The 11,310-nt window shown below is 47.9% G+C and overlaps 1 protein-coding gene across 1 annotated transcript in view; it reads left to right on the plus strand.

The window, feature by feature from the left end:
- map2k1 (mitogen-activated protein kinase kinase 1) overlaps window positions 1-10,077 on the plus strand; it is a 43,091-nt gene extending 33,014 nt beyond the window's left edge. Inside the window, exons 6-11 of the mRNA XM_067971276.1 lie at window positions 1,048-1,172; window positions 2,715-2,916; window positions 3,297-3,361; window positions 5,003-5,064; window positions 8,212-8,257; window positions 9,259-10,077. Coding sequence (XP_067827377.1) covers window positions 1,048-1,172; window positions 2,715-2,916; window positions 3,297-3,361; window positions 5,003-5,064; window positions 8,212-8,257; window positions 9,259-9,372 — 614 coding nt within the window. The 3' untranslated portion in view covers window positions 9,373-10,077. The remainder of the gene's footprint in view (window positions 1-1,047; window positions 1,173-2,714; window positions 2,917-3,296; window positions 3,362-5,002; window positions 5,065-8,211; window positions 8,258-9,258) is intronic.
- The last annotated feature ends 1,233 nt before the right edge of the window (window positions 10,078-11,310 follow it).

The raw sequence follows: 11,310 nt of genomic DNA on the forward strand, positions 1-11,310 counted from the left end.
TGTAACCCAAATGAAGTGCTCACCATACATTAATGCCAGAGTGACCCAGTTCGACTCTCTGCTGCGCTGTGTGTGGGATCTTGTTGCAGCCATTTTACCTGCAATAAAAACAGATGGGATGTTGTGTTGAATAATGGGATGACCGAGAAATGCACTGGATTAAAGTGTGGTGTCTGTTTTAAATTACACAGTGAGAGACGCAGTGATCCATTTATACAGCGTTCAGATTAAACCGTTTTACCAACAGACCGTTGATTAAACAAGAAATCGCTCTTAAACCTGTCACCGATTCCTTCCTGAGTCACACAAATCCAGCAACGCACATCGAGCTGCAGCAAGAATTTTAAAGATAAAATGCTTTCCCAATTTTGTTTCTCCCTTTCCCAGCTCTTCAGAAGGTGCTGAATCCCTTGCTCCCACTTGGTACCTCACTGAGACCATTATTCATGTGCGAGTCTTGACACCAAGTTGTGACTGGCTATTCGACTGTGTGGGCATCACAGCGGAGCCTGCACTTGTCCTCGCACTTCTAGCTAAGAGTCAGCAGGATCCCGGGCTGATTTTTGCTCCCTAACTAAGCACTTAGTATTCATTTATTCAAATGAAAATTAGATCATAGAATCACAGAGCACAGGAGGAGGTCATTCAGCCCATTGTGCCTCTTTGAAAGAGCAATCTAATTGGTCCCATTCCCCCCGATCTTTTCCTCATAGCCCTGCAAATTTTTCTTCAAGTATGTATCCACATTTACCCACAATGTTCCCACATCCCCTCAAGCTCTTCTCTTTCATCGACCTATCCGAAGTATGTTGAAAGTTGACCTCGTTTCTGCCTCTGCTGCTTTTAAAATTAAATCTTCCCGTGACCTAAATTGCTTCTAATTGTCCCAGTTAATTTCCCCACACGCAGAACATTGCAATTCATGCACTTTACCTTTTTTTTTGTTTGTATTTTAACAATGCTTCTTTTCCCAAGTAAAACGAAAGCTAAAAATGCATCATAGCTTGTGTTTCTAGAACCTTCTAAACCAGATATTTTCTTTTCCAGATGTTAAACCTTCGAACATCTTGGTGAATTCTCGCGGTGAAATCAAACTTTGTGACTTTGGGGTTAGCGGACAGCTGATCGACTCAATGGCCAACTCATTTGTAGGGACGAGGTCTTACATGTCAGTAAGTTGCATTGTTATTACGTGCTAATACGTGTTATTATCTTGTGTTAGCGACGCTGTGAACATTACATTCCCCTGACTGCTCCATCTGGGAAAGTTACAATCTTAAACGTAAAACACTGCAGGTGCTGGAATCTGAAACAAAAAGCAGAAAATGCTGGAAACACTCGGCAGGGATGAGGGAGTTCCGAAGAGCTTCACTGGTATAATGTGTAGGGGAGAGATACAAAAGGATCCAGAGGGGCAATTTTTTCACTCAAAGGGTGGTGAGTGTCTGGAACGAGCTGCCAGAGGCAGTAGTAGAGGCGGGTACAATTTTGTCTTTTAAAAAGCATTTGGACAGTTACATGGGTAAGATGGGTATAGAGGGATATGGGCCAAGTGCAGGCAATTGGGACTAGCTTAGTGGTATAAACTGGGCGACATGGACATGTTGGGCCGAAGGGCCTGTTTCCATGTTGTAACTTCTATGATTCTATGATTCTATGGTGCCTTTGCCCGGGGTTGGAATTCAGAGACTTGCTGGGACAGGTGACCGAGCTTTACTTTCCGCCCTGAGATCCTGTTCCGAGTCTTGCTCCGCGGGAGTGAAGATCGGAGGATTGAGCTCGGTGGGCACAGCACCTGATTCGAGGTGCGGCCAATATTCCAGCCATGGGTTTTGATGATTTTGGAAGGTGAGGAGCAGACGGACTCTGCACACTCGCTGCCCCCAGGCCCAGTCACTGCTCCGTGCTCACAGTTTCGGGGCTTGTATCTGCCTGGAGAGCTGGGTACGGACACTGGGAGCCCAACGAGAGAAAGTGTTCAGTTGCAAAAAAATTGACAATTCTCACCTCGAGAAGCAAGAAGTTCACCAAAACACGTCAATAGAATTAATAAAGATGTGTTTGGGCTGTTTGAATCATGTTTTCAGTAGGTAAAATGTAAAAATTAACTTGACATTGCTCATTGATAATTTGGCAGTCTCACTTAGTACCTCTGAGCACCATACAGTGCAGAAAGAGGCCATTCGGCCCTTCGTGCCTGTGCCGGCTCTTTGAAAGAGACGACCAATAAGTCCCACTCCCTCTGCTCTTTCCCCAGAGCCCTGTAAATTTTTTCCTTTTCAAGTATTTATCCAATTCCCTTTTGAAAGTTACTAATGAATCTGCTTCCACCGCCCTTTCAGGCAGTGACGCCTGAAAAATGGACCAATCCAATATCAGGTCATACGTATCTCAGGTGTGTTTTGGGCGCGGGACTTTGGCCCCCGAAATTGGCCCTTGTTGCGCCCATTTTATGCCCGTAAGATGGGTGCAAAGAGATCAGATTTCTCCCACCCCAAGGTTTAATGGGTGAAAAATTTACAGGGCTATGGGGAAAGAGCAGGGGGAGTGGGACTAATTGGATAGCTGTTTCAAAGAGCCAGCACAGGCACAATGGGCTGAATGACCTCCTTCTGTGCTGTATGATTCTATGTGATGTTTGTTCGACTGGTACCCAGGTACGTAGGAGGGTGTTTCACAGGAGAACTAACCTCTACACTCTGACTGTTTTCCAGCCTGAAAGACTCCAGGGGACACACTATTCAGTTCAGTCTGATATCTGGAGCATGGGCCTCTCTCTGGTGGAGATGGCGATCGGCAGGTATCCAATTCCCCCTCCTGATGCTCAGGAGCTTGAACAAATCTTTGGCTGTCGCTTGGGAGACGATGCGAGCTCCTCGGAGCAGAAATCTCGCCAGCCCGGCCGGCCAGGGAGCGGTGAGTTTAAGAAAGGGATTAGATTTTGTACTCGTTTCGCTGGGGTCGGGGGAATGCTGGGATACCAGCACCTTGACCTTTACTCACGAACCCCAGGGTCATCCAGAAACTTCTTTTTAAACGCTGGTGTTTGACGTGAGAAACTTACGCCAGTTTAAAGTTCCTGAATGAAACGGGAGGGTGGGAACAAAACCCCCTCCTGGAACTGGGGGGGGGTCTGGTTAGCGAGCGGTGAGCAGCATCGAGGCTGGGCTCTCAGCGGATGGTGAAGAGCTGACGCCATCTCACCGCGGCTGGTCTGACGGTGAACCAAGGGACTGAGCTGCCCAAGTTCCCGCACTCCCTTACGGTGCCTTTCAATTGATCCTTTTCCTTTACAGTTCCTGGTGTGGATTCTCGACCGCCGATGGCAATATTCGAACTGTTGGATTACATTGTGAACGAGGTGAGTCCCACTCCCCCATTATCCCCCCGGTTCAGTCACCCAGGTTGTGGGACAAGCTCCGTAACTTGACTGTCTTTCACCGTGATTCTCACTCAGGTATGGCGGGAAACCGGGCCAATGGTTAGAGATATTACATGGAATTTACAGCACAGAAACAGGCCATTCGGCCCAACTGGTCCGTGCTGGTGTTTATGCTCCACACGAACCTCCTCCCACCCTACTTCAACTAAGTTAGAATCACGGGATTGGCTACTTACAACGGATCGATTGTTAATTTTTTTTTAAAAGAGTCGCTGCCCCTTTAACAAGGGTGAAAGTGTGTTTAAAGGGGAGGTATCAGGCAAGCTGGGTTCGCCAAACTCTGTGCGTGCTGCCTTGATTTTAATTTTCTTTTTTAAATATAAATCTTTATCTCTGAACAATATTTAGCTGCTGGGTGAATCACAGCTCATCGTCCACCAGCAAAGTAAGAGCCTCTAGTAACACACTCACCAATGGCAAAAGGTAAATCCAGGGTCAAATAAATAGGGGAAAAAAGCAGAAAATGCTGGAAATATTCAGCAGGTCAGAGAGAGAAACAGAGGTAATGTTTCGGGTCACCAACCAGTTCCGATGAAAGGTCATCGACCTGAAACGTTAACTCTGTTTCTCCCTCCTCGGATGCTGCCTGACCTGCTGAGTGTTTCCAGCATTTTCTGTGAATTAAGGGTCTTCTTATTGGCTTCCCTTCCTCTCCTTAAAGGCATTGACCGGGGGTCCAGTGCTGTGCAGATTCGCTGTCTGGCCATGTGAGTGTTGGCAGCCTGTGCTTGTTGGACGAGAAAGACTCGGGTCTGTCGAGTTCGCCTTCCACCATCCTGGTAGTCACGCGATACAACGATAATGGAGTTACTGACCAATCATAGCAATCAATCTTTATCGGTTAAATAAAGAAAGCTTTTGCATTTCTATAGTGCCTTTCATGATGATGGCGACATGAGACAAGATTTCCTCTGTGTTCACACGGCGGGTAGTATAAATCTGGAACACCCTCCCCCAGAAGGCTGTGGATGCTGGGGGTCAATTGAAACTCTCAAGACCGGAATTGATAGATTTTTGTTGGGTGTCGAGGGATATGGATCACAGGCCGGTAAATGGAGTTTTGAGGCACAGATCAGCCATGATCTAATAGAATGGCGGAGCAGGCTCGAGGGGCTGAATGGCCTCCTTCTGTTCCTGTGTTTTGCTATCTGTAGTGTAGTCATAGTTGAGTGGACAATCTGTTTGCTGCACCATTTCCCTCGTGTATCCACACAGATATCACACTAGCAGATCTCCCATGGCACTGCTCATTATTAATTGGAGGATAGACTAAAGTGTGACAGGAAGTAAATTGTCACTTACAGGAAGTGAGTGTAATAGGCAAGATTTTTAATGTGGATATTTAAAAAAATATTAACCAGTGCAGTGTTTGTTTAAGGCTGTAACACACTCTCTGGGTTGGGATGACCGCAAACTGTCTGTTTGTTGTTTTTATAATATCCTCCAAATCTACTGAGTGTGTTTCAGTTTCCAGCTGCTTTCGTTGTTCCCAGGTTGTTTCTGTCGATTTTTCCCAGTGATTTGTTTATTAATTTATCTTTCTGTTCATTCTCTTTGCAGCCACCCCCTAAATTGCCACCTGGAGTGTTCAGTGAAGAGTTCCAGGAGTTTGTGAATAAATGGTGAGTCAGTCAGGCCAAGGTCCCTGTATGCAGGAGGAGCCCGAGAGGATGGAGGACGGACGGAGGGAGGGAGGGAGGGAGGATGTACGGAGGGGGGAAAGGGAGGACCTACAGAAGGGAGGGAGGGAGGACGGACGGAGGGGAGGGAGAGGGGACGGACGGGGGGGAGGGAGAGGGGACGGACGGGGGGGAGGGAGAGGGGACGGACGGACGGGAGGGAGGACGGACGGACGGAGGGGGGAGGGAGGGAGGGAGGGAGGAAGGACGGAGGTGGGAGGGAGGGAGGGAGGACGGAGGGGGGAGGGAGGGAGGATGGACGGAGGGGGGAGGGAGGATGGACGGAGGGGGGGAAGGAGGACAGATGGAGGGGGGGGTGAACCATGAGTTCAATTCCGATCGCAGGTGTACCACTGTGGGTTGATGCCAGGCTTCCCCCACGGGGGAACAGAGAATCAGAGGGAGAATCATCCCTCAGACACTGGCCGACTCTCTGTGTAGTCCGTGGGGATGTCTGAGCAGACCTGTAGCTCATCCCTTCGACACGAGCAGTACGTGGTCCAGAGATAAAATAAATTGATTCATGTCCTTCGATATTCAGAACCCCTCCCCCTCCTGCTTCCACCAGAAAAACCCATTCCTCTCGGTGCTGTTCTGTGTCAGTGATGATTATGGAGAGACTGCCATTTATTTGGCTCCTCATCACATCTCAAAGGGACTGATGGGCAATGAATTGCTTTCTCCTATTTATGCCATCACTGTTTTTCTGGTCTCTATGGAGGCCCTTGGAGACCAGTTCAGGTCACAGAATCGTGACACAATTGTACACGTCGGGCAGACCAGGGATTTTGATGCTGAGCCGGTCACGCGTGTTATGGCATGTTGCTAGTCACAGCATCACGCAAGGTGACACGTGCACCTGGCTCCGTGCTTTTAGCAGGCTGACGGGAGGAGATTACTGATCTGATGGGGGAGTGGGAAACCCACAGGGAAGTGGGTTTACACGGCCATCGAGATGGGCAGTGCAAGAGCCGGAGACTCTGAGACTTGTCGTCAGTGGTCGATGGCTCTCTGTGAATCAGGTTTGAGGTCGTGTTTCCCAGTACGGTGAGTTTACAATCTCAGCCATGCTCTCCGAGACCAGGCACTGCCCCATTGGAGGGAAGCAGAGAAGTGGGAGGGAGTCTCATCCTTTTTTATTATTCGTTCACGGGATGTGGGCGTCGCTGGCGAGGCCGGCATTTATCGCCCATCCCTAATTGCCCTTGAGAAGGTGGTGGTGAGCCGCCTTCTTGAACCGCTGCAGTCCGTGTGGTGAAGGTTCTCCCACAGTGCTGTTAGGAAGGGAGTTCCAGGATTTTGACCCAGCGACGATGAAGGAACGGCGATATATTTCCAAGTCGGGATGGTGTGTGACTTGGAGGGGAACGTGCAGGTGGTGTTGTTCCCATGTGCCTGCTGCTCTTGTCCTTCTAGGTGGTAAAGGTCGTGGGTTTGGGAGGTGCTGTTGAAGAAGCCTTGGCGAGTTGCTGCAGTGCATCCTGTGGATGGTACACACTCCAAGGTGTGTCCTGCACTGCGAGTTACAGATCCACACTGGCAGAGGCCTGGGATTAGATTGTCTGCCTGGTTTTCAAAGCTTATGGTATATTGTGTAGCATAGGGAGAGGAAAGAAAGACTTCATTCAATTAAAAAAATTAATAAAATTATAGCATTAGGCAGCGGAGCCTGCCAATTCCCTCCCAATCCCACAGACCATTGGTGTGCTCCTGGAAATTACCACCTTCATTATCTACAGCCTGTGGTTAGGTTTTAACTGCGGGGGAGGGGGGGGGGAGACGGATCAGGATGGACGGGGGTGGGGGAGACGGAGACGGAGCGGGGAGGACGGGGGTGGGGGGATGGACGGGGGGGTGAGACGGACCTGGGGGAGATGGAGCGGGGTGGAGGGGTGGGGGACGGGGACAGAGCGGTGTGGGGATGGGGTGGGGTGGGTGACAGCGGTGGGGGGGGGGGGGGAACGGAGCAGGAAAGATGGAACCAGGCAACAGTCAGGAGCAGGTTCCCCTCAGTAGTTTCTAACTCCTCCCTCCAGTGGTTAGACACAGAATTACAAACCAATTATGCAGCAACAACAACTTGCATTTATATAGCGCCTTTAACGTAGTAAAGCGTCCCAAGGTACTTCACAGGAGTGTAATCAAATAAAATTTGACTCCGAGCCACATAAGGAGATATTAGGACAGGTGACCAAAAGCTTGGTCAAAGAGGTAGGTTTTAAGGAGCGTCTTAAAGGAGGAGAGAGAGGGGGAGAGGTTTAGGGAGGGTGGTACAAGAAAGGTTAGAATGAGACAAGTGTAGAATTTTCTTGCCTTGCACTGACAGTGTAACGATAGCCTAACCTTCTGTGTGATACATGGAGGCGACCATGTTTTTCAATGTTAGCAACAGGAAGAAAGTACCAGAAAAGTGTTCTTTGATTGATTTCAATGGTGTGAAAATCAGTCGGGTTCTAAAACGGTCGAGCGACTCGCTCCGCCACATTACTCTCCATGCAGGGAAGGTGAACATTTACCCCCTCGCCTTTGAGATCGAAGCAGCTCCAAATAGCGTTCTCTCTCCATCAGGATGGGTTTCTAAGATGATGCCTGTACCTGGGGCCCTGTCCCACTCCCCACATCAACATGGTGCTTAAGTATTATTCTGACTAAGTTCTGTGTCTTGATTTTAATTAAAGGGAACTGGTTGTTTTTATTTTGTTATTTGTATATAAAAGTTTATCTTTTAGAGTAAAAAGGAACCAGCAGCAAGGGGAATACGGTGGCTGGTTTGCTGGGCCTGTTATGTGTGTAAGGATTCTTTTAAACCCCTCTCGTTTCCTGAAAAGGAAACTTTCCTCCTCCTTTCTGTGGCACTACCTGAAGTATTGGCGACCAGCTCCCACACTCAGGATTGGGCCACTGGAGATAGAACAGGACAGAAGAACAATCGACTTCTCCTCCTCCTTGACCTGGTCCCTGGAGGGTGCTGGGAATAGCATGGAAAGATCCCACTGCGCCAATCGGTATCCGTTCTTTCTTTAAAAGAAAAATAAAAACAGTATGCTGCCTGCTACTGAACGATTGAAAGTGTCTCTTATTTTTTTTAAGTTTGATAAAGAATCCTGCGGAGAGGGCGGACTTGAAGCAGCTAATGGTGAGTGAGCCACACTGACTGACTGTTTCGGATCACTGTGAGTTGTCATGATAGTTCTTCTTTTAAAAGGAATGTACATGGAGTTGTCTCAGTGGTTGAGAGTGTCTCTGAGAGTAACTGAACCCTTACAGACCAGGAAGGTCTGGGGTTTAATCCCTGGCTCTGTGCGAAGTTAGCTGACCCTCAACCAGGGCAATGGTAGATGGTGAGAACAGGATTGGGCTCAACTGTGAGCCCCTAATGGTCAAAGACCCCGCTGGGTGGTTTTAGACTTGGCTAAGAAGTGGTAACTCTGACAGTGTTTGAAGACATTGCTGAAGGGTTTTGATAGAGTAGATAGGGAGAAATTGTTTCCACTGGCAGGAGGGTCAGTAACCAGAGGACACAGATTTAAGGTAATGGGCAAAAGAACCAGAGGGGGAGATGAGGAGAATTTTTTTTTAATGCAGCGAGTTGTTATGATCTGGAATGCACTGTCTGAGAGGGCAGTGGAAGCAGATTCAATAATAACTTTCAAAAGGGAATTGGATAAATACTTAAAGGAGAAATTCGCAGGGCTATGGGGAAAGAGCAGGGGGGAGTGGGACTAATTAGATAGCTCTTTCAGAGAGCTGGCACAGGCACGATGGGCTGAATGGCCTCCTTCTGTGCTCTATGATTCTATGTTAAGAGTGACTAGATTCGGAATGTTAAAATTCATTCTCAGGATGTGGGCGTCGCTGGCGAGGCCGGCATTTATTGCCCGTTCCTAGTTGCCCCTTGAGAAGGTGGTGGTGAGCCGCCTTCTTGAACCGCTGCAGTCCGTGTGGTGATGAAGGTTCTCCCACAGTGCTGTTAGGTCGGGAGTTCCAAGATTTTGATCCAGCGACGATGAAGGAACGGCCGATATATGTCCAGGTCAGGACGGTGTGTGTGACGTGGAGAGGAACTTGGAAGTGACTGTGTTCCCATTTGAACTGATGTCCTTTCTCTTCACAAATCTCTTGTGTATTTTGTGGCAGGCTCATTCTTTCATCAAACGATCGGAGGCGGAGGAGGTGGATTTCGCAGGCTGGCTGTGCACAACTATTGGCCTGAAGCAGCCGAGCACTCCGACACACACTCCTGTCGTGTAAAGTCACCCCTGCCACTAACCTTCTGCTGTTCTGTCTTTAATGTGCAGCAAACTGATGGATGTTTCTGCTAACGTTACCTCATCAATAACCCTCTGTCCCATAAATAATTCTAAAGATATATATTTAAAAAGAAATGTATTTTCATTTTTAAAGGAAGGATGTCTGTCCAAAGTAATTGCCAAGATTTAACTGCCCCATTTAATTTTGAGGACTTGCTAATGGGATTTTGTCTCAATTGGGACTCCGCAGAGAGGAGTGACATTTTGGTTCCTTTTTAAGAGGAGAGGGAAAGATCTAAGGGTAATGGAGAATCTCATTCTTTTAAAGGGACAGCAGTAAAGCATTCTACTGCTTAATTAAGTGGATAATTATGGAGACGTTCCTTACACTCATGGGCGTCCCACTCTCTCCCTAGGTGGCAATGATGGGGCACTCTGAGTAACCTATACTAATGTATACACTGGACTGAGAGTGGGGAAACTGGAATCTTGAGTTAAATTACATATTCTCCCTAATTTATTTCCACTGCATTTGTCATATGATTCCTGCCGGAGGGGATAGGCTGGTAATCTCACTAACTTCTACTATCACTCTAAAGCTATGATGTGGAGATGCCGGTGATGGACTGGGGTTGACAATTGTAAACAATTTTACAACACCAAGTTATAGTCTAGCAATTTTATTTTAAATTCACAAGCTTTCGGAGGCTTCCTCCTTCCTCAGGTGAACGAAATGAAATCCTCGAAATGAAATCGCATTTATAATTCACAGAACAATGCTTGGTGATTACTGACAGTTTTTTCAACTGCCCGTTGCCAAGGCAATCAGTGTGCAGACAGACAGGTGTTACCTGCAAGGTCTCAGAATATACAAATCACCAAAAAAAAACAACAAACAAAAAAAAAACAGAGATAGAGAGGTAGAAACATAGAAAAGACAGCAACTGACCCGTTATATTAAAAACAGATAACATTTGTTCGCTGGTGGGGTAACGTGTAGCGTGACATGAACCCAAGATCCCGGTTGAGGCCGTCCTCATGGGTGCGGAACTTGGCTATCAATTTCTGCTCGACGATTTTGCGTTGTCGTGTGTCTCGAAGGCCGCCTTGGAGTACGCTTACCCGAAGGTCGGTGGATCATCCACCGACCTTCGGGTAAGCGTACTCCAAGGCGGCCTTCGAGACACACGACAACGCAAAATCGTCGAGCAGAAATTGATAGCCAAGTTCCGCACCCATGAGGACGGCCTCAACCGGGATCTTGGGTTCATGTCACGCTACACGTTACCCCACCAGCGAACAAATGTTATCTGTTTTTAATATAACGGGTCAGTTGCTGTCTTTTCTATGTTTCTACCTCTCTATCTCTGTTTTTTTTTGTTTGTTGTTTTTTTTTGGTGATTTGTATATTCTGAGACCTTGCAGGTAACACCTGTCTGTCTGCACACTGATTGCCTTGGCAACGGGCAGTTGAAAAAACTGTCTGTAATCACCAAGCATTGTTCTGTGAATTATAAATGCGATTTCATTTCGTTCACCTGAGGAAGGAGGAAGCCTCCGAAAGCTTGTGAGTTTAAAATAAAATTGCTGGACTATAACTTGGTGTTGTAAAATTGTTTACAACTCTAAAGCTAGCAGGTAGACAGACAAAAGGAGCTTGGGTCAATACTCCTTCTCCACCAATCATTTGCTGCTCAGCTCCACCTCACAGTCAGACCGAGATTGGGAACTCGTTATGAATTTCCGGCTGGACCTCGTTGGGGCCTGCAGTAACCACAGGGGGAGAGGGGGTAGGATTTGTGCCTGTCGGCCGCAGACACTCCTGCCCTGTCAGAATTGTCGGGATCAGGACCCTTGCCCAAACTGGGTGGGGGCCAGTGCCAGTACTGGTGCAGCCAAGGCCCTTTCCTCGAGCTACCGTAAGGGAAGTGGTCTGTCC

The sequence above is a fragment of the Heptranchias perlo genome, chromosome 34 (assembly GCF_035084215.1).
Source record: "Heptranchias perlo isolate sHepPer1 chromosome 34, sHepPer1.hap1, whole genome shotgun sequence".
In the NCBI taxonomy this organism is placed as follows: Eukaryota; Metazoa; Chordata; class Chondrichthyes; order Hexanchiformes; family Hexanchidae; genus Heptranchias; species Heptranchias perlo.